Source organism: Phaethon lepturus, unplaced genomic scaffold, assembly GCF_000687285.1.
Source record: "Phaethon lepturus isolate BGI_N335 unplaced genomic scaffold, ASM68728v1 scaffold17365, whole genome shotgun sequence".
In the NCBI taxonomy this organism is placed as follows: domain Eukaryota; kingdom Metazoa; phylum Chordata; class Aves; order Phaethontiformes; family Phaethontidae; genus Phaethon; species Phaethon lepturus.
The window spans coordinates 28,112-51,487 of record NW_010540018.1 but is presented as its reverse complement, the minus strand read 5'-3'; the positions used below and the strand labels follow the sequence as shown (position 1 = coordinate 51,487).

Genomic DNA, 23,376 nt, shown 5'->3' with positions numbered 1-23,376 from the left:
AGTCCACAAGAGGATTGATACATGTAAAAGTCTGACACCGTTTAAACTTAAAATAATTCTGAGAATTCTACCATATAACTTTTTAACAGAGAAAGTTTTCAATAAATTGAAGTGGCTCAGATAAGCCAGAGGACAGTGTTCTTCCTTCTCTTGCCCTGCATCCTTTAAAAACATGACTTTGACTTTGGAATAGTCTTTAAAAGCCCTCATTGTGTTTAACTTTGATCTTAGAGGCCACTGCATATGTAGTCCCTACCTGCTCATGTTTATGGAGTTTATATTTGAAAATATCTCCTAGTTGAGCATAGTCCTTGAGGGTAAGGGGCACTAACTAAAGCTATTCCTTATGCTTCTGATATTGATAAAATGGCTTTTTAAAGCAAAGTCAAGGGTTTTGGTGATTTGTAGGGTTTTTTGCGTCAGTGGAGTTGAGTTAGCTCTGTTAGCTTTTATAAGAATCAGATGATAAAAAGTGTTGAGTATGTTTCCAATCATGACTGAAGTAGAAAATGTAGTATAGCACAGTCCTTTCCCTAGAGTTTGCATGTCCTAAAGCTGGACATGACAAGTGTTCTGGTGGTCATCTAAATCAGCTTAACACGTTGAAGCCTATGTAGCCCTTTTCTTTCATTTGACACCAGTGCTCTAAGTTTTGCTGTTTACTGGAAAACCACTTTAAAATTTATTTTTATTTCATACTACTGGCCCAGCAGACCTGTGGTTTTAAAGTTTATTTCAGGACTTGCTCCTTTCAAAGTCAAGAAGCTTCACCTAATGTGCTTAGAGATGAGTTTTTTATTAGTGACTTGGGAAGCAAATTCCTTCCTCTGCACTGCACACTGGGGGAGTGTGTATGTGTTACAGGATAGGGTTTCAAGTACATACTATCAGTGCTCAAGAACTGCTATTATTTTTAGTTTTGAATAATGTTTCCAGAAATTTGAGTTCATTTCTTCTTAGCAGTCTAGTAGTCTCCTGTCATATTTTGATAGTCTTTGCTTTCCTTTTTTTGTATTTATAATGGAAGTATGCTCTCCATTTAAAAGAAAAAAAAAAGTTTTTCATTACAGTCTACTCTTGTCTGCTGTGTGTATGTTTTAGTCTTCACTTAAGTACATTTTGCTGTGGAATTAAAGTATCCGAGCATAAAAATTTTCCTGGTTTACTATACTACTTTTCCTGTTTTTCCGCATTGGTGCAATGTATAAACTTTTTTTTTTCTTCGTAAATGTGAGCTTGTAAGAATACTTGAAAAGCAATTACTAAAGGAATGGATTTTATTTGATGTGTAGACTTGGAACTAGTTCTACCTGGAGATATCTCCTCATAAAATGTCACACTGAGAGCATATTAAGAATGTTCCATCTTCATCAAACTGTTACTGACTTTAGAAATTGTTCTGAATAAAGTTTCTTAGTTTAGGTGATTCTTACTGTTCCCAAATTCTGAACAGGAGCAAAAGACTCCTGACTGACAAATAAAATGTGTGTTAACATAGAGGGTTTAATCCCTGGTTGATAAAATTTCAAAAGAACAGTAATTGAACAGATAATCAGTTATGTTAATTTGATTATCTTCTTTGTTGTGATTCCTGGCTAAGACAATTTTTATAAGACTGTTTTTATAATCACTAAAATGTTTCTTTTTGCATAATGGTTTAATAAGCATTACTCTTTAAAGCCACAAAGTGTAATTTGTGTACTGTAAAACTTAAAACAACGAACTGTGCTACAGATCTCAAAATTCTGAATGTTAGTTTTAATTTTGGTTGCTTTGGAGCATGTTGGCTGCTGCTAAATATCTACATAAGGTACTCATCTAACAGTGCTTAAACGTGAACCTACTAAATGTTATTTCCTTGATAACTTCCAACACAATTATGTACATGCTTAATGTCAGTGTGCTTTAGTGGCATTGGGTCCAACAAATGTCTATCTGCTCTCTTGCGTTCGATATTTTTGTGCATGCAGTTGGCATCTCTGGAATTGCGACTAACTTTAGTTGATACAATGGTTACAGATTACATCTGGTCATTTGAAGTGTTAAAACTGAATTTTATTCTTGACAGATCCCTCAGTGGTGTGTTGACTACATGCGCTCATTACCTGGACCAAAGAGGGGAGTAGCATGTACGCAGCCTAGGAGAGTAGCTGCAATGAGTGTGGCACAGCGGGTTGCTGACGAGATGGATGTCATGCTTGGCCAGGAAGTTGGTTACTCTATTCGATTTGAAGACTGCAGTAGTGCAAAAACGATCTTGAAGTAAGTGTAGTAACTGTCGGGTAAAGGTATAACAGCCTACTTGGAGATGGGGGGAATTACAGGGTAGTGAAGGCTGTGAGGAAAATTATGAAATGAGTAATGAGGGGTGTGAATCTATGGACAGGCACTTTACATGTGTGAGTGGAGAAGAGAGACAGGAGCCATAGCATGACCTGAGAGAAACCTGGGGTGTGGGGCTTGAATAGAATTGAAAATGAGCCATTCCTCCTCAAGAAAGCACTCCACCCTTTGGAAATTAGTTTTGAGTGGTCCATAAAGAAGAGGGTGATCTGAAGAAGTATTTTTATGATTGAAGTATTATTCAGAATAAAGCTCTTCAGCATTCATTTGCTCTTCATATGCATTCAGCTGACCTTTGTCTGTGATATCTTCCTGCTCAGGGTAATCCTGGTGAAGTTCAGTAGCTTACTTCAGTAAAAAGAACTACTACAGGGTTTCAAAACTGGCCTATATCTGACTCTGGGACACATAATCCATAGTGTTTTAGTTGCCTGCTGTTCTAGATTCCTGTGCTGTGTAGGTGGAACCAGGCCCACTTACACGTCATTTGCAGATGACTTTCAGAATGCTCAGATAAAAAGGATTCCACATAGTGTGTGGCTCAATGAATAGTGCTTTTTATCAAAAGATGTCTTCTCTTTTGCTCATACAAGTAGTTGAAGGCTGGGAATAAAGTTAATGAATAAAAATAAATTTAACGGAGATGGAAAAGCAAAAAGTGAATAGATGATTTGCAAACAAGGAAAGAGGAGAAGCAATTGCAGAAATAGCATTTCTAGGGTTTCAGAGGGTTTTTTCCCTTTCTTTTCCTGTCTGATTGTAGACCTGGAAGTCTGCCAGTAATAGACTAGCTATAAATGTTACTAAACCTTGTTTCCCCTTCCCCCCTACTTAGAGATTTTACTTACACTGTGCAGTAATTTCTGTCTGAAGACTTAAAGTGAGCTTGTTAACTTGTTTGAAATAGTTTACTGATGTTTCTATATTTAAAAAGATCAAAAGCTTAGTTCAAGCAACCTAGTGAATGATACGGAAGAGTATTCTGTATCAGACTTATTACACAAATTTTGTGTTGAAATTTGGTTTTGTTTGTATTCAGGTATATGACTGATGGTATGTTACTTCGTGAAGCAATGAATGATCCATTGCTGGAGCGCTATGGTGTTATAATTCTTGATGAGGCCCATGAGAGAACACTGGCTACTGATATTTTGATGGGAGTTTTGAAGGAAGTTGTAAGACAAAGATCTGATTTGAAGGTCAGTAATGATGAAGCCCAATAGCATCTTCTTTCTAGTTGCGGGCATACCGAATAAGGTATCTGTGTGCTTACCATTAGCTGATTTTTATAATCAGCTCAAGTAGATAACTGTTTTTTGATTTAACGATAATCTGTATTGGAAAGATAACTCTTAAGAAATTCTTAATGCCGTTTATATTGCGGAAAATAATAGAAACAACATAATTGTAGCTTAACTTTCCTGCATTTGACTAGGAATTTTTTTTTTTGGACTTTTGTAATAAGGGTGCTCTATTCTAGTGATAAAAGCATGCTTAAGTAGTCAACAGTTGCATTTAGTTTCTTACTATTACATAGTGTGTGCATAACATTGCACAAATTCATGTTAACCTCTTGGAGTAACTTTTTTCTTTGTCCTCCAAACCTACAGGTTATAGTTATGAGTGCTACTTTAGATGCTGGCAAGTTTCAGATCTATTTTGATAACTGTCCTCTTCTAACTATACCGGGTCGCACCCATCCTGTGGAGATATTCTATACTCCAGAACCAGAAAGGGACTACCTTGAAGCTGCCATTCGAACAGTAATCCAAATTCACATGTGTGAAGAGGAGGAAGGAGATCTCTTACTCTTTCTTACTGGACAGGAGGTACTTTCTTCCTTTATTTTTTTAATCCATTGTTCCATACAGAAACTGGTTTAAGTGGCTTGCGTAAACTGAAATGTTTAGTTTCCTTTTCTAGTTTATCATTTGAATAACCTGGGGTTTTGTAGCTCCAGGTCCTTAGTCATTGTCTGTATCCGTAATATGCATATGCTTCTCATCTTAGTCATGTACTTGAACATGGAAACCTGGAGTATGAACCCTAGGTTTATACTGATGTGAACCTCAAAGTTCTGGGTACCTGGTAGCATCCATGTTTTTACTGAAATTGTAGTTCTTTGTACTTCTGTATGCATATTGTACAACTTATCTGAAGAATAACACTTTGGTTCTGCTACTTAGCTACTGGTAGTAGTTTTAATAAAAATGTTTGGGTTTTGTTTTTTATGAATAGCTTTGAGTATTTGGTTGTAGTCTTTCTGTACCACAAAATACTGCAAGTACGGACTCAGTGCCTTGCAAAAGAGCATTGTACAAAAGCACTTAATCTAAACTACATGAGGAAATGAGGATTTTTCTGGAAATCTTAAATCCTTTGCTTGAAATAAAGTGGGGTTTCTATTAGTCCTAATCTGTTGCTTTGAAGCTCTTTTGGGTGTATGTATTACTAGACTGAGAGGTAAAAAAACCTCATAGGCATTGTGAAAGTTTACTTCACTGGGTCAACCTGAAATTGTTTTTAACAGGGGGAGAAACACATCTAGCAAAAAAATTTTTCTGACTCCTTGCAGTCACTCCTCTACTCTTGAAGAAATATTCTTCAAAGAATGTGGAACAATTCAGTGTCTTTAGTCTAAGCATACATAATTTGAACTATGGCAAAGGAAGGGAAAAATGGTACAAATAACTTGTGATGCTAAAGATACACCAGCATTTTGGGTAGATTTGCCACTCATAAAGATGTGTTGCCTCTTAGATAAAGGCATTTGATTAAAATGTCTTCTGGCTGGTCATCTCATAATGTATTACATAAACACATTTAATAAAATCATGCACATAACACATGTTCATATTTACAGATAGAATTAAATATAAATGTATCTAACAGTACCCCATATTGCCTTATTGCATCACTTAAAACTTGCATTGGTAAGACACAATCCTCTGTTCGTTTTGTCTGGAATTCTCTAGTCCTTGTATCCATGGATGATGCTGTTCAGGGGAGCTGAAGTGGCTCTGCCTGGAGCTAGTGTGAATTTAGCTAGTCAGCATGAAGTCTGGCTTAGCTTCTGTAGAGAAGCTTTGAAGTGTTATATCCATTTTGATTCATGATGTGTTGTGGCCTCTGATAAGGCCCATCTTTGAGCCTCATAATATACTCTACGTGTGTACTACTGTTGAATTTAAAGTGATAGGACCTACTGTAATCTCAAGAACTGGAAAGTGTGCTCTAGATACCACTATCACTGTGTTTTGGGTTCAGTAGTACCGTAGTAGTAGGTCTTAGTAGCGTAGGTCTTGCCATTGATTTGCTATTGATTGTGGTTTTCCAGCCACACAACCCCATGCAATGCTACAGGCTTGGGGGAGAGTGGCTGGAAACCTGCCTGGCAGAAAAAGACCTGGGGGTGCTGGTTGACAGCCGGCTGAACATAAGCCAGCAGTGTGCCCAGGTGGCCAAGGCGGCCAACAGCATCCTGGCCTGTATCAGTGATAGTGTGGCCAGCAGAAGTAGGGAAGTGATCGTGCCCCTGTACTTGGCACTGGTGTGCTGCACCTTGAATCCTGTGTTCAGTTTTGGGCCCCTCACTACAAGAAGGACGTTGAGGTGCTGGAGCATGTCCAGAGAAGGGCAGTGAAGCTGGTGAGGGGTCTGGAGCACAAGTCTTATGAGGAGCAGCTGAGGGAACTGGGCTTGTTCAGTCTGGAGAAGAGGAGGCTTAGGGGAGATCTTATCACCCTCTACAACTACCTGAAAGGGGGTTGTGATGAGGTGGGTGTTGGTCTCTTCTCCAAAGTAACTAGCAACAGGACGAGAGGAAATGGCCTTAATTTGTGCCGGGGAGGTTTAGACTAGATATTGGGAAACACATCTTTACCGAGAGAGTGGTCAAGATTGGAACAGGCTGCCCAGGGAGGTGGTGGAGTCGCCATCTCTGGAAGTGTTCAAAAAACGTGTGGATGTGGCACTTCAGGACATGGTTTAGTGGGCATGGTGGTGTTGGGTTGATGGTTATTGTTAAGGAGCTTAAAGGTCTTTTCCAACCTTAAAAAAAAAAAAAATCACAATCATTTTTTCTGGCTCAGGGCATGAATGCTTTGTAGTTCTTTTGGATTCTGGAAAACAATATGAACAGGTTGCAGGATGACATGATTTTCTTGTCAGAAAGATGCATTCACAAAGCCAAATGAAGTTACATAAAGGGAAGATGTTTTGGGTGAAACCATGCAAGTGTGAACTGTTTTGAGTTTAAGAGACTTTGGATGAGGAGTAATTGCAGTGGTCTAAGGCAGAATGAGGGTCCTTACTAGCTACTACCTTTACTTCCAAGTTCAGTGGGAAGTGATTTTATATTGGCAATAAGATGGATAGCAGTTAATTAGTACAGATTAGTTAAGACACAAAGTTGATGATGGAACTTGGAGATACTAGGGAAGATTCTGTGTTGTCAGGCCCAAAATAGTAAGATGTTTAAATACATTTGGAAACCAAAGGAATCTCAATTGTATAAGCCTGTTACTGGATGAAGATAAAATTGCTGCTAATGGTGCAGAAATAAATGTTCAGTATAAACTTCCTTCCTGAATCCCAAAAGGAGCAAAAGTATATGATTATGTTGTATGAACTGCTTTTCGGTCCATTAATAACAAAGAGGGCATTTTAAAAAAAGCATTTATTAGGAATAAGCATTTTGAAACAGGACTTGTATCCCACAGTCCCTGTAAAGAGGAGAGGTCATCTGTAGATTTTTAAAAACAACCAAAAAACCACCCTGGTATATCAGTGAGATTCCAGAGGATGGAAATACTGTTCATGTTGTGTGCCAGTGTTCCAAAAAGGTAGATAACCTGAGATAACCTGTATAACTGTAAGCCATGTTGCCTGTTTTCAGTCACAGGCAAAATTGGAAACTCTGACAGGGAATTCTGTTCACAAGGAAATAGTATAATTACATTTCCATTACCATGTCTTTCTTAGACAATAGCTTTTGTCAAACTTGTTCTCAGTCATTGAGATTACAAATTTGGTAGTCTAGTTGTGTAGATACACATCTGTTAAACTTGACTTTAAATGTCTCAAGACTGGCTCACCTACAGATCTCAGGTACCTGGTTTATTGTCTACTGGAGTTCCCCTAAAACAGTATTAGATTTCACACTCCATCAAGATCTGTAATCTGAGACTAGGTGTAAAATTCTTACAGATGAAATTTGGGGGTGGGGGAAGCAGAAATAATGACACAGAAACTGTTTAGATCTGTCTACAGATTTTAGTAGCCTAGGCACTTAAGAATGCAAAGGGTGTTCTCTGCCACCCTAGTACCATTTTCTCCACAAAGCCAAATGCATTGTTACACGTTTAGGAGGAAGAATCCAGGCTGCATCTGGAGGTTTGAAGTACAAATTGTTGTTCTAGATTGTAGATAAATATAGTGAAAAATACTGCTGTGAAGTGCTGGTGTTAGTGTTTAGAAGGGTTTAAAATGTGATGTTGGTGAAACTGATGTTGGTGTAGAAAAGAATTGCAAAATTTTTTTTGAGGTTTTGGTAGAATGTTTTGTAAATGAGGATTTATTTTAAAGCTACACTTTTTTCATTATAGGGAGGCTGGTTAGGCACTGGAACTGTGAAAGAAAGTAGCAGAGACAAGGAAATTGAAGAAAAAGTTGACAACTTTTTTGGTGTCATTGGTAGTGGTTGGGTGAGGTTAAGGCAGTAAGTGTACTGGGCTGCAGTGAACACAGGTTGTGTCTTGTTTAGCCTCACATAGAAAGTATTGAGGAGTTGGGGAGCATAAACTGAAAGAAGGGTAGTAATATTAATGGTGTTCAAGTGCTAAAAGGAGGAAGTTGCTTTTTGCTCTTCATCGATTTGAGATAATGCCAATATTAAACATTTCAAACAGACCAAGTCAAAAAGATCCTGAATATAGGAACCATGCTGAGACAAGTTCAGTTTTGACTTGTTGACAGAGCAGTTCTCTGTTACGGACAAGCGTTGACTGGTTCCATTCTAAGTACATCATTTTACAAAGCTTTGTTGCTCTGAATACAAATTCAGAGAAAGTCTCCTGAAATGCTGCAGGTCTTGGGGCCAGTTCTTTTTACTTCTGTTTCCTCATTTTAGCTTGTAGCAGTTTGCTTTCACTCCTGGAGGAAGAAAGGGAAATTAGTGAAGTTCCATGCAGCTTTAAGGACAAAGACAAAATTTTGAGAAGGTTCATCTCATCAAAGCCAGATGTGGCTGGCAGTACCCTGTCTGTGATAGAAACCCAAATGAGAAGGGGGAAGATTAAGGTGTCTACCAAGTACTTCTATTTTGGGAAGTCCTTTTTATTTATGCATTTAGTGTTTTCCCCTGGCATACTCATTTTGCGCAAGTTAAAATTGCCTTCTGCCTTTTATTTTTTTTGGATTGGTTTCCTTCAGGGCTTAACAGTCAGTCTACTTGACTCATTTATCTAAGGTGAAGCTAAATCTGTGTACAGTGTAGCAGATGATCTGCTGTAGATAAGACTGTCATCTCCTCTTTAAAAGAGTTCAATGTACATTCTAACTGGAGCAGTCCTGAAGTTTTGGTCACCTTGTGAGATTCTTTAAGGGCTCCAAATACAGGGTCAACTGAAGAAAGGGTTTCTGAAATAATGTTCCTAAGGTCCATGTTTACAAAACCATTGAATTCTGTTTTGCATGCCAAGTGCTAGAATTCTTCTATTAAATGTGGTTAAAATGACATCACTAGTCAATATCTTTCTGTAGAAACAGTTTTTCTGGAAATAATGGGATACAGTTTAGATTTTAAGATTGAGTGGAGCCTGACCAGCAAGTTAAATGGATGTTTACATATACCAGTTTGGCCTGGGAGCCACAATGAATGCCAGCACTTGAAGTACTTTGGTGGCTCAGGGTAATTTGCGGTCAGTCATCTGGTAGCTGCTGTTGAATATCAGTGTAACTTCCAGCCTCAACCATGGCAGCAGAGATGGGTTCTGCACAAAAAAGAGGAGGGAATTCATGTTACTGGATTAGCTTAGCGGGAGCAATTTAACTCAGTAACTTTATTGCTGCTAGTCTTCCTGGGTTTCTTTTATGTTTGGGTTTTTTGACTACCATTCAGTGGAACTTCTTTATGTAAAAATCTTGACAGTATTTGTTCAGCACAAACTTGCGTCTTAAAGATATGATGCACTAAATCAGTGTATGCAGCTGCTCCTATAATTCTTCCCTGTATTTATTCTTGCTAATAGTAACCTTTCAGTACAAGTACCTCACTTTTTACTGCAGAAGTCCCATCAGGGAAAGAAATGAAAGTGAATTTCTACTGAGCATTCAGTCTGAATAGTGTGGTAAAGACTTTATTTTCAACAGCAGATAAAGAAAAAAAACCTGTGCTGTGCATGATAAGAAGCAAAATTGGTCTCTTCTGTGGTTAATTTTATAAAGCTCCTTTTAGATGCGCTGCTAGTGATATGTTCACATCCTTAGTTTTTAATGCAGAGCTAGGGAATATTAAGTATGGGAGTAGTGAGATGATAAACTTCAGCAGTGGAGATGTGTTGGAAGCAGCTGAGAAGGTAATGGTTTGTGGTTCATTTATTTCTGAGTCTCTTCCTTAGCTCTGTGTTCTGACGCAGAGCCTGAGGAGCCAACATGTTTTTAAATTAAACTGGCACAGACCATCTTCAAAAGTCATACCTAGACTATTTTCTGTGATAAGGCTTTCAAAAGTGAGATACTTCTAATATCTCTATAATAGGTATTTTATAATAACTAGTAAATAACTATATTTATAAAGAGTTATTTCTAATAACTCTAAAAATGAGTATTACTAAATATTACTTAGTAATACTAAGTCCTGTTCACATTTTCAGTCTTGTTAGTATTTACTAATGCAAATCTAAGAGAAGGGGGGGGCACAGGGAGTGGGATTGGGTGGTATTGAAGCACTAGTCCTGTAAGTGGTACTCTTGAAGTTAAGCCGTAGGGATGGAAACTATCAGTTCTGTCCCTCTTGGTTTCAAATGCTGACAGTTTTTCATCATATCTTGCTAGATCATTTTGTTCAGGTTAAAGAAATGGGCTTCTTCAGGAGACCTTCCTTTTGTCACCTTCCCATGCTGTCCTTTGAAAAATGTGGACTCTGTTATATTTACTTTCTGCGATGAGGAATAAAAATGAAACTTGAGCACTGGTATGGTGATAGAAGAAAAAAGAATTTAGTTTTACAAATCAGAGGGGTAGGAATTCAGATCTACCTTCTGTGCCTTGTTCTAGCTGAAGTAGTTCTTCTGCATGTTCTGGGATGAGGGATGCAAGCCATATGGGGCAGTATGAGAGAGATGGAAGACAAAGGGGCAGACTCTGACAAGGCAGTCTTGAGCATTAAAGAAGCTAACCTGCAGTGAGTGCTTTGTGTGGTTAGTTTAACTGTTGCAAAGGAGTAAGGCTGTTGACCAGACAGCAGCATTCAATACTTGATGTACAAAGAGCAAATGTAGCCAGGTCTGTTACCATGGTCCAGCAACTTTTAGCTATGAAATATCTCTAGGTGACACTGAATATGTTTATCTCACTGAATTGTTAAAGATGCTTTGGAGTACTTAATTCTGACCACAACCTAAAGCATTAAATACAGCATCTTCCTTTATGCCTGAAGAGCACCTACAGCTTTTCAGTTTTTGTTGTTGACACTGTAAGATGTCTAGCATTTTTCAAAATGTGGCATATTTTGTGTACTGCTACTATAGTACTTAATGCTGTTCATGGGTGAGTGTGCATGACAGGACTGCTGTTTTGGCTTTTGAATACTTGTATGTGTAGTTATACATGCTTAGATGAAGCTTTCTCACTGTATTTTTGCTGGAGGTGGAGCAGATGTTCTGCTCTGTGTCAGCCTGAATCATTTAATATAACCAGTTATTTCACTTGTAGATGTATTGATCTGCCATGAGAAGGGAAAAATAAAGCAAGCACTGTGCTTTTAATTTCTTGAGAGCTTGATATGAATAGTAGGTGTTGCTGTTCCCATCCAGAGGATGCTAAAATCAAATATAAGCAGCAATCCTAGCATTCTGAGAATTCAAGACTCCTTTTGTCAACGGGTTTCAAACTCAGTTTCCCCTCGTCTGGTGGATCTTTGCATTTCTAGCTGCACAGAAATACAGTTTCAGTGAGAGCAATAAAAAATACTGCATCCAAGGGTTTTTTCTAGCTGCTAGTCATCAGCCTGCCTTTCTTTGGAAAAGTGCATAAAGATGGAGTAAAAATCCTGTTTGATTCAGGAGGCATAAGTAACCTGCTTACTGTTATATGAGAATATAAATGGCTGCACTACTGTTTCTAATAAATCGGAGGGAAAGTGTGTGCCCTGTTCTTGCTTTGTTTTCTGAACAAGACACTATTAAGCATTGGTTCCCATGCAGACTTAGATTTTGCTGAAATTTGTGGCACAGTGGAAATTCCTGTTGAAATCCTGAAGCCTTCTGGTGTCTCAGAATTGCTGATACTTATGCTCCTGAAATCCACCTAATTTGACAGGTATTCTAAATATTGCCTGTTGTCTACCAGTTGTTTGAAAAGCAAGGAGCCCTGCTCAGAATTGTGTGTAGAACCAGCCTTAACCACACCAATTTCTTGGAAGGAATGCCATTTAAATTAGTTCAAATTTTATTTAATAATAATAATAACCACCTTGTTTAAATTACTTTCCTGGTTGCAGCATTTTTTTCCTTTCTATAGACTACCTTTATTTAGCTGTATATATAAATTGTTGAATCTCTCACTTGATGTTTAACTGACTTTGTGTTTTTCCTGCTTGAAAAATACAGACCACCCCATTATCTCCTTGATCACTAGTATATCCATAAAAAGTAGTATTTTATCTTTGCTTTTTCTTGTCTGTCTTTGGAGCTTTTCTAAGGAGAATCACTTACGGTGTTGGGCATGTAGAAGAGTGAGGACTCCATGTTAATATTCAAAGTGTATTACTACGGAGTTCTTAACTGCTTCTTGATGATAGTTTCTGTAGTGTTGTAGCTGAACTATAGATATTGTGTATATATATATTGTTAATTCATTTTGGTTGGATCAAGGAAGAAGTTTTACATGAGACTTCAGGACAAATACGATGACTAAATGTTGTGAAGTATAGGTATGTTGAGTGTATGCGCCACTTGCAGCTTGAGATAAATGAGCTTTTTAGCTAGCATGTAACCTTTCCCCTTTTTGTGGTCTGTTTGCTATTTACCTTTTGATAGCTCTTTAGAATGAGTGCACTGAGGGGCAATTTCATTGACTACAATTTTACTGAGAACTGTTTCTCAAATAATATTCCTAAGAAGTCTTCAGTTCTGTGAGGAACTAGGATCAAGGATCTAGTAACTTCAGCATTGCCTAAGCCTCACAGTTTTTGCATGTTAGGCCTACTTTGTTCTTTGATTAATTCTGAAGTGGGTCTTTGTGCTGATGCACTGGGCAGTTGCGGGTCTAACTGTGGCTCCTCTGATGCTGTATCTGTTCCTACTTCTAGTACCCTAGTATCTGCTATCTCAGGTAGTCAGTGTGATAGGGCTCTGAAGAGTTTTTCAGGCATAATTTAAATGCAAGACAACCAGCACTCTACCCCTCCTCTCTGCCCTCCAAGAAAGAAAAACCTCCTCTTCCATTTGAGTTGATGGAATAATCCCCTTTCCAGAGGTTTTTTTAATGGATTTGAAGTAGATGGTGTCCAAATATTTAAATGTGTGGTTGTTTTTTTAAAAAAAAAAACCTTTCACATGTGATTGTCAGGACTATTAAATTAGACTTGCTGAATCTTCAGAGGATTAAAGTTAGGATTGTGCCTTCAACTGTATCTCTTCTATCTCCAGGCTTAAATGTTTTTGTGTGATACAAATGAATCTTTAATGCTTAAATGAATCCTTAATACTTTCAAAGTATTCTTATTACACACAGATCTTCTAGATTGTGTACTTTGGGATATCGGTTTTAGTCATCTGCTGGAGTTGGAGGGTGGTTATGGATACAGCTGAAGATACAGAAAGTTTTCTGCCAGTGTGGTAAATAAAAGGAAACCACCCTTCTTTCTCTCTTCTCCCCTCCCCTCTTTTTTTAAAATTAAAACAATTCAGTACTAAAGAATGCTCTTTTACTGTCTTTAGATGAGTGGCAGTGGCTCTTGGTGACTTGCATCCTTCTTGCAGCAGTTTATGATGAGAGGTCTCTAGTAAATCTGCAGAGAGTAATGGTTGTATATGCAGTTACCTCTATGTTGAAGTATTTTAACGAGTTCTTATTAGGGATAGGTTGAAACTACAGTTGGGGAAACTCTAGGGAGAAACAACACTTTTAGCTATTCTGAAAGGTGATGGGTGGCTGTGAACACACGTGGCCTGAAGAGTGTAGTGCTTTGATTTATCACTGCTTGCTTGTATTTACACTCTTAAGTATAAAACTGTCCTGGAGTCTCTAGTTATTAGTGTTGAAGATTAAGCATCCTGTCTAGCATTGGAGCTTTCCCAGTTACACAGTGTAATCTGCTCAAATTCCATAGAACAATGTAGTGACCTTCAGATCAGGAGCTAAGGTCTGTGCTGTGTTTTTGTTTTAGCATTTGGCTTGTGGTTTTTGATTGGGTGTGTTTTTTTAAAGATACAATCTAATTTTTTATGAAACATTTAGCAGGCCCAAGTATCAGCTTGTCAAAACTTTGCATGGGTGCAAATTTGAGAGGGAGTGTCGCTGCCTAGTTAGTCAACTATTTACTTTTAACATGCTGTCTTTTTACATAAGCGCCATTATTAAAGTATTAATTTACTGAGCTACTGTGTATGATCTGTCAATTAAGTTAGGTTTTTCCTTTTACTGGGAGGCTGTTAAAGGGCTTTATCAGCAGAACACCAGATACTGACATCTGTGTAAAGAAATTAATTCTTTGTTAATAAACCAGTAGGGGGCATTCCAGCCCAGTTTCTGGTATGCATGTTACATTTTATGAAGGGTGTATTGAATTTGTTGGCAAAGTGCACCTTTATTTAAAAGGGTTTTTTGTAAATATCTGCTGTTCATTCAGGTAGGCAAGATAATGCCAGAAAGCATTAGGCTTGCTATTAAAGGGCTCTGACATCAAACAGGAAGAGCCTTAATTTTGCCATGCTTACATTATATATGCTGATCAATACAGAATGTGAGTATTGTATTGTCTGTGCTTCTTTAAAACATACTCAATACAGTTGTGCTGAAAACTTAAGTCTCTTTAAGAACAAATGGAAAAAGACCCAGACTTGTTCCAGGCTCTGTCTGAATTTATGGTTTCTAAAAAGGAGGATGCTTTTGCTTTTCTATCACAGTTTAAAGCAGTAATTTTACAAAGCCAGTAGATTAACCTGTTCTATATATTTGCTTGAGGATCTTCAGTATCACTTCAGCTTCAGGCTGGTGAATTATTTGTGATAAGGGAGGTCTGGCCTCTTCTCTCAGAGTATGTTGTAGCCATTTTTTGTTTGCCTACTGTTGCTTCGTGTCGTGATGACTTCATTCTCCCATCAGTGGTTCAGCTGGAATATCAGTAGTTGGTAAGCGTACCTCTTAGTTATACCTGTGGAGGCTCTGTTTTAATTTTTAAGTTGAAGTTAATGAATTGTGTTATTCGGTGACCTAAATTTCTGTGTACTATAGGTCACCTGGCTGACTTAAATGTGGTTGTTTTAAAATGGAATGGAGTTATAAATGATTAGTCTGTGGTGAACTTTTTTGTATGGCAAGCTAGTAAAAAAATAGGCTAGCAGATACTATAGAAAATAATAATGTAAAAAAGGCATGAAAAGTCTTTCTCATCTGCAGAGTATTTGATGACTTAAGCTTAAATGGAATTTCAGTTAATTTTAAAGTAAAATCTGAAACACTGGATTGAGAGGTTTGGTTTTGAGCATCCATGTTAATACTATAAAGGTGTTTGTTCTTATTAGGTACAATGAAGCAAATCTTCCATATAATTGCATTAGTGATATGTGACATTAAAGCTTAATTGGCTTATTTTAAATATCTTGCACATCAATTTCTTTTAGATTGTGAAAATTGAAAAGGTCATGAGTGCAGTTTAATATTCCAGGGTGAGAGATTTCAATTTTAGTACAATTCGTAGAGAATTAATTAGGAAACATGACTAAAAGAAAAAGAATGTTGAATGCAAATTAGGCTGTTCATTAGAGTATAGAAGCTGAAGCATCCTGAAGTATTGTTGAAATTGGGTTGCAAATTCAGCAAGCACCTTAATTTTTTTAAAAAATTTATTTTTATTTTTTTAAAGTAGAAGTTAGTTATTGTAACTGTTCTTCAGGGTCTAGACTTAATATAATTGTCATAAGGCACTCTAAAATAAAATGCACTGCCTTTTTCTTGGAGTTCTCTTTTAACCAGTGTTTTTATTTTGCAGGAGATTGATGAAGCCTGCAAGAGGATAAAACGTGAAATTGATGATTTAGGCCCTGAAGTTGGTGACATCAAAATCATTCCATTGTATTCCACCCTTCCTCCGCAGCAACAGCAAAGGATTTTTGAACCTCCCCCACCAAAAAAACAAAACGGAGCAATAGGAAGAAAGGTAAATAGTATGATGTTCAGTAACTAGCTACTCGGTTGTGTGGGCAGTTAAATACGAGCTTCAGCTGTTTAAAGTGTTATTTGTACAGCAGCAAGTAGAAGTTTTTTTTGATGAAGCCTTAGTAATCCAATGATTTATGACATTAAAATTTTTAGATAACAGAGTCTGTTTCTCAGTGCAGTTCAGAATTCTGTCTTCCATCTATAAGGCCGGAATGTTTTAATAACAGTTTGGTTTGATTGATGGGAGTGGCGTTCATGTAAGTGTCTTATGAGAAACATAGAAGGTCAGATTAAATACTGAGTTTGTCAACCATATGATTTAAATGGAGGGGTGGGATTTTTTGACATGCTCTTTTTGGAAACAAAATGTGCTATCTCTTCAAGGGATGTTATCAGGCAGGTTTTGCTTGTTTCTCAATGTTTATGAGAAGGTGCAAGTTAAGTATGTTGAAGTTAAGAGGTTTGTGTTTTCTGTAGTAGTAAGCAAGGAATTGAGATACTTTCATTGTTTGAGAAACTGAAACTTGAAATGCCACTAGCGAATGTTCTCCATAAAATTATTAGTTCAATTCCTGAGTGCTCAACTAAACCACACTAGAAACTATGTGGTTATTTCTCTAAAACTGAACATTTGGAAGGAGTCTTAATAGAGCTTCCTCAAGTTAAACTAATGCTATATGAAACTGTAGCAACCATGAAGTTAAGATTTTGAAGGTCAAAGCTGAATCATACTGTCTGCTCTAGGCAGGGTTTGTTCCTGGATTATTTGCTTTTTTGTGCAGTACAGTGCATGTAGAATACTAGTGGCAACTTTCTAGTGTTCTGGAAAAACAAACCACTTAATAAATTTAGTGAAATGATCCTCTTTTTCGTATTGAAGTTGATGGCAGAAAACATTCAATCTGAAATCATGAAACTAATGCTATAACAAGATTGCATTAGCAAATGACTTAAATGAATGAAATTGCTTTTCAGTGATGAACAAGTGATAGCTGTGTATTTCATTAAACTTTCATTCATGTTTAAAACTGTGCACTTCAAAATAGGCAGTTTCTAGTTTTCTTGTTAAGATAACAGATACAGTGTGTAGCTTTCATTATGCTGAACTGACAAAGCCAGAACCTGTATCTAAAAGGAAGACGCTCACAGTGTAGCAACTGTGTTACTTACAAGAAAAATTGCCATGCTGCTGGAAAGCTATCAACTGTAGGCAAAAGCAGCCACAAAATATGTTAGCAGCAGATTCAGACCTATAAAACCATTTTTTTTTTTACTAAAAAAAAGGACAACCACTTTTCCTCTTTGCTTTGGCTGAAATGTTCTGGCCAATCAGAACCCAAATGTTTGGGTTTTATTTCCATAGCAAGTCTAGCAATGAGTGAAAGTATGCCTGTGTGTATTGTAAATTTGTTCAGATGGTGTTTTCGTTTCAGTTAGTCTTAGTGATCAAGATATGTTAAGTAGGACCATGGGTTGCTGTGCCTCCACTGTCTTACAAAATGTCTGCTTTCACACAATCTCCTGTGGGAGCTGAACCTAGTTCTTTAGAACTGCTGAGGAGAGCGAGCTAGCAGGAGGTCTGAATCATCTCAAAGGCTCTAATGGTCATAAAAACTAAGTGAAGTGCTTGCAGTATCTGAATAAGTATCTTCTGAGCTTTAACTTTTGTGAAAGAAAAGTAAGATGCTGGAAGTTGTGTGGCATCTTGCAGTAGTAGTGATGGTAACAGCTAGTACTGACAGCATGATAACTTTGCGCTTTTTTGTCATCTTAGATGTCCTGGGCAAGATCAGCTATTACTGCATAAAAGCATAAGACTAAAGCTAAAAAAAATGCTTTTACTAGTTACAGTTAATATACTGTTTAATTTATAATGTGATGGAAGATGGAGATGGCTTAACAAAGAGCATTTCTACTCCCTGCCTTATCCCTTACTCTCAGTTTGGAGGGCAAACTGTGTTATATTCTTTTGTTTCAGGAGTCTTGAGCATTACTGGTTAATACATACGCAGTATACAGATATCTTTATAGATAGATAATATGTAGGTTTTAATATTCAAAGTAACTTGTTTAAATTAACCTCTAAAATGTTTTGGTGTATCAAATTGTTAACCTGATATTTAAAAGCATTTTCAATGTAACCATTTCAGTAATTGCAAAACTGCAGTTAAAGCTCATTAGGTACAATTTATTGTTTTACATAGTTTAGCACTAATTTAATCTGATTTCCAAGGGACTTACCACTTTGATTTAGGCTTGAAAGATGTGGGGTAATTTCCTCAAGCTTTTTCTGAAATTTCTTGTGGTTTTTTATCCATTAATTACGTTTTTTTAAACAATGTGGCATTAGTAAATTAGATCTATACATACAGCAGAATCCACTACGTAAATAACTTTTTGCCTTCTACCTCTGGAAAGTTCTGTATGGTTCAAGTACAGTTAAGTTGCTGGACCTTTGTGGACTAAGCAGTTGTTGGTATTGAAATGTCCTAATAGAAATTGGTGATTAAAAGCTGGACCAAAAACCTTTTGACACTGCTCTGTAGTTGGTGTTTTGAAGATTCTGGGTATGGATGTTTCATATGTTAGTAGATCTCGGAGAAAGCTGAGACTTTCTAGATAAATTAACAGCAAGCTGAATGTAGATTGATTAGCCTTTTAACACGGGAGTGCTAGTTTAATTTGCATATTTAATGACTTGCAATTTTTTAATGAAAGCATACTGTGCTTTTGTGTCACCACTTAATTGCATTGATGTTTGTGGCTTTTATCTCTTGACTAATCTGTACAGGTTACCTATGAATGAAAGATGTACAGGATTTTTTTTTATTTGAGGAGTTCTAAATAGCACATTGTTTCAGGCTGTGCTGAATTATGGTGTAATTCCAAATTAATTTCAAGTTTTTTCCACCAAACTATTGCTTTCAATATATAGTAGTATTTGGGCAAGCTTAGACCTTAAGTCTGCTTAAGAAGAGATAAGATGAGAGTTATAAGTAGCTGACTGGCAAAGTGATCAGCCAGGAGGAAGATAAATCAGCAGGATTATCAATCTAGTCCAGCCACAGGCTTCATTGTAATTCTGAGCAAATTGTTAAGGGTTTCTCAGATTCTAATTGTTAAACTGAAAACAATGATGACAGAATGTTCTGAAATGAAGAAGTGATAGGTAAGTAGTTTTGATGAAGTGCTGAACGCATTTTGGGTCTTTCCTGAGGTTGCTGATTAAATTTGCTGATTAATGTGGTCACTATTGGCATGAGAGCTAATGATGTCTATAGACACATTACATCTCTGGACATAAAATTTAAATGATGGCAAATTAAGCCTCAGAACTTGGACATCACCTTTGCTTTAATTTTTAACCTTCAGAAAGTTTATAGAAATTTAAGAATGTAACCTTCAAAATATGTAAAGATATTTGACTATCTAGTAATTTTAAAAGATATAGTTGAAGTGAAATAGATATTGTTCAGGATTTTATCTGGAATGTTTTGATAACTGCTTTATTACAAATTAAGTAAAAGAACATGCTGTGCTGGTACAGTTATATAACACTTATTTAATATTATTTAACCAGTTTGCCCTGTTTAGGCTTTTACAAAAAAGTTAAAAAGCTGGAATTAACATATGATGTTAAAGGCATCCAGTGTAACTTGTCATTTTGTGCCAGAGATGCGAGTAAAATTTTGAGTAGTGGTTTCGTAAGTAAAATATTTGCTCTTCTGTTTTGTTTTCTCAAAACTGACTTTGGTTATATTGTTAATTGAGACATAAGGGAGCAGAAACAGTGGACAAAAATCGCTCTGATTTCAATAGAAGTTCATCTAGTTGAATTCAGATTGTCCGGTAAGAGTGTTGGAGCACAGCTCTGGTAGTTACTGATGAAGGGAAGGAAAGTTTGCTGAAAATTCTTGGTGCAGAGACAGAATCAGAACTCTTCATCTTCAGGACTAAGTAATCATGTTTACTATTCTATATTTTGACAGGTGGTTGTATCCACTAATATTGCTGAGACATCATTAACAATAGATGGTGTTGTGTTTGTGATTGATCCTGGCTTTGCAAAACAGAAGGTAAACACTACTTAATTTTCTCTTTATAGTAAGAAAGATACTGGAATCTGGTTTGCTCAGGTAACTTCCCTTTTAAACACTGAGAGGTCTTTTCCCAATTGAAATCTTGACCTTAGTGGTTTTGTTTTTTAATTTATAGGTTTGTACTTAGTCTGCACATTTTAGAGCAGTCCAAAACAGTGCAGTGCAGAAGAATTTTATTTTCAAAAAATTGAAATGTGAGGAATTTGAGAGTTAGGCCTGGAATATGGATTTCCTAGATACTTCAGGAGTGGTGGTTTTGTACTCTGTATCTATGCTTGACAATGCTTAAGCAAAACCAAGAAATCGTATGAAAGTAAATAAAAACAGTGCTGGAAGCCACCTCTTCTGTTAAGTCAGGTTAGTGTAGAAAACTCCAGCACTAAAATGAGAAGAGAGAAATGATACCTAGGGTATCTGTTTCTTGTCAGCATTTATCATGTACTGTTGCAACCCTGAAGATTGTCACTGAGTTTGTGTTGTGCTTCTTGGAACATCATGGGATGTTCAGAGGAACTGCAGTAGCTTGCTTACAGTCAACCCAATAACTAAAGAAAGAATAAAATACAAATTGTTAACATTCGTTCAGGTTTTTTTGCTAACTATAACTGTCTTTAACTTGGTTTCTTAGACTTTTCCTTTAATACTCATAGATGTTGTCAGCCTTTAAACTTTTGCAAAATGAGGGACCCAGCAGAATGTTAGTACAGTCAATGCATCTTCATACACAAGTTTCAATCACCATTCAGGCTGAGGTTTTTTTTTTATTTTTCACAATACCTTCTGTAATACGAAATAAAGCTTTTGTACATGTGTTATACCTGTTCACACCAGGAGGGTGTTAAAACATAGACCGAAGAATATCTTCCAACTGAAACTACGGTCTGACTATTGCTTTTTTTTTTTTACAATATATTCTTTTTCATGAGCCCTAACAAGTTGGCAAGGCTGCTGTTTATGTATGACTGCAGTGGAAATTTGACAGTAAATTCCAGCATATATTTTTGTACTGTGCCAGTCTGCATGTACCCTTGAAATAGTTTTGTTTTGTCATCTGTTATTTTTACAGTTGCATTCCACCTTAATGTTAAATTTTTCTGATGTCTAGAAAATTATTATGTAACCTCATAATTATATCAAGACAACTTTTTTCATTAAATTATTTGAGCATCAACAGTGTATTTAGCACTCTAGAAAACAAATTTGACACATTCCTCCTGCCATGAAAATATTACCTAAAAATACACACATTTAAGGAGGACAGGGAGCCTGGCAGGAGTTGTTAAGAAATAAGTAAAAAGTAAATCCTGTTCTCTAGGCAGTTGAATTTGAAGCTTTCTGTTGCTGATCCAAAGGCTTTTGTAGCCCATTTTTTTCTCCTTTCAGATACATACAACTTGTGATTTCCTAGTCAGAGGCTGGGTTTGAAAATAAATTTAAAGCAGTCTTTTTAGATAGTTCTCTTATCAATGGGCGGTGTTCATTCTTTCCCTTCTTTCCTGCTCTGATTCTACTTTCAAATAGGTATACAATCCTCGTATCAGAGTGGAGTCTCTCTTGGTGACTGCGATTAGTAAAGCTTCTGCTCAGCAGCGAGCTGGCCGTGCTGGTCGTACTCGACCAGGCAAATGCTTCAGGCTTTATACGGAGAAGGCTTACAAAACTGAAATGCAGGTAAGGTTGCTTTTTTTAGATTGCGTATATAAGAACATCTGATCGATACAGGTAGTCAAGTGCCACGCTACCAAACAAGATCAGAATTTGAATGCTTGTGTAGTTTAAAGTGCTTTGGAAGAACAAGTGAATTTTCTGAATTTTCTATTTTCCCTCCCCCCCCTAGGACAACACATACCCTGAAATTTTGAGGTCTAACTTAGGTTCTGTAGTATTGCAGCTCAAGAAGCTTGGTATAGATGATTTGGTGCACTTCGATTTTATGGATCCTCCAGGTATCTATTTATATTTTATCTTGTCTACTGTGTTATGTTTTGACTTCGGAAATCTTTATTTTGGTGAATATTTTTTATAATAACATGGGATAAATTCTTTTATGTTTTACCACCTTCTGTTGTAATCCATAAGGAATGCCTCTTGTCCTGAAATTTAGTGCTCTGTCTTACCAAAGCAAGCTTTTTATGTTTCAGTCTGCATAGCAGCTTTTGATGGAAACAAGGAATCTACTGAATGCCCCTTACCTTCAGAGGATAAGACAAAATCAAGGGTACTAGAAATTCTATTATTTCAGGTTTTTTTTACTTATCGCCTTGATCACATATTCTAATTGTGCATCAGTTAACAACTGTATATAAATAAATTTGGCTAGCGTTTTTAAAGCTGAATACATGTTTTTGGCTCAAACTATAAAGTTAGTATGCACCTTCCTTCTCAGTGTTAAATGTTCACATATACTTTAAAATTAATTGGGTTATATTGCTAATTAAAAGTGTAGATCAACCATATATAAATACATCAAAGTTAATTGTGTTTTTCCCCCTGAAAGGAAATTTTAAATCTGTAATCTTTTAAATAGCTCCACAGAACAATTGCATTCTTTGTGCTATGCAGCATGTATGGTAGCTTAGCAGGAAGGCTTTTGGATTTCTTTCTGTTCTTTGTAGGTGTAATATATGTTTGCTATGAGGAATACAGGATTAAGAGAAATTTCTTACAGGCTCAGATTCCTGAAAGCCTGTTGACATGGCTGAGATTTTAGGACTGTATTGATCTATTTTCTGTGGAACAAGAGAAGATGCATCAGTGGATGGGGGGAAGTGATATTGCTATGGCACTGAATATTTCACAATGCCACTGCTGTCTGAATTTTGAAAAGCAGTAATCTTCAAATACACAAAGGTTTTGATCCAGTTAAAAGCTCTTCTAAATGAGGGATTAACACCACCCACCCCCTTCACCCCCTCATTTCATTAATGTCTGGATGTATATAACTGAGTTTTGACAGAATTTTTTGTTTGGGAGTCAGTTGAATGGAGAACAAAAAATAAGGTGGCTTATTTTTTTATTTCTTTCTGTTCTTTGTGGGTGTAATACACATTTGCTTACAAAATAAGTCTGTGCTTCCTCATTTTTTTGCCTATTCAGAGCAGTTTCATTAATGTGCCTACCTAAATATTTTTTCTTTCAGCTCCTGAAACTCTGATGAGAGCCTTAGAGCTTCTGAATTATCTGGCTGCTTTAAATGATGATGGAGACTTGACTGAGTTGGGATCCATGATGGCTGAATTTCCATTGGACCCACAGCTGGCTAAAATGGTTATTGCAAGTTGTGACTACAACTGTTCTAATGAGGTCTTGTCTATTACTGCCATGTTGT

At 36.8% G+C, this 23,376-nt stretch overlaps 1 protein-coding gene across 1 annotated transcript in view; it reads left to right on the top strand.

Annotated features, from left to right (window-relative positions):
• DHX15 (DEAH (Asp-Glu-Ala-His) box helicase 15) overlaps positions 1-23,376 on the top strand; it is a 40,934-nt gene that overhangs the window by 2,869 nt on the left and 14,689 nt on the right. Inside the window, exons 2-9 of the mRNA XM_010287327.1 lie at positions 2,069-2,262; positions 3,383-3,542; positions 3,954-4,172; positions 15,779-15,946; positions 19,938-20,024; positions 21,570-21,719; positions 21,886-21,994; positions 23,188-23,374. Coding sequence (XP_010285629.1) covers positions 2,069-2,262; positions 3,383-3,542; positions 3,954-4,172; positions 15,779-15,946; positions 19,938-20,024; positions 21,570-21,719; positions 21,886-21,994; positions 23,188-23,374 — 1,274 coding nt within the window. The remainder of the gene's footprint in view (positions 1-2,068; positions 2,263-3,382; positions 3,543-3,953; positions 4,173-15,778; positions 15,947-19,937; positions 20,025-21,569; positions 21,720-21,885; positions 21,995-23,187; positions 23,375-23,376) is intronic.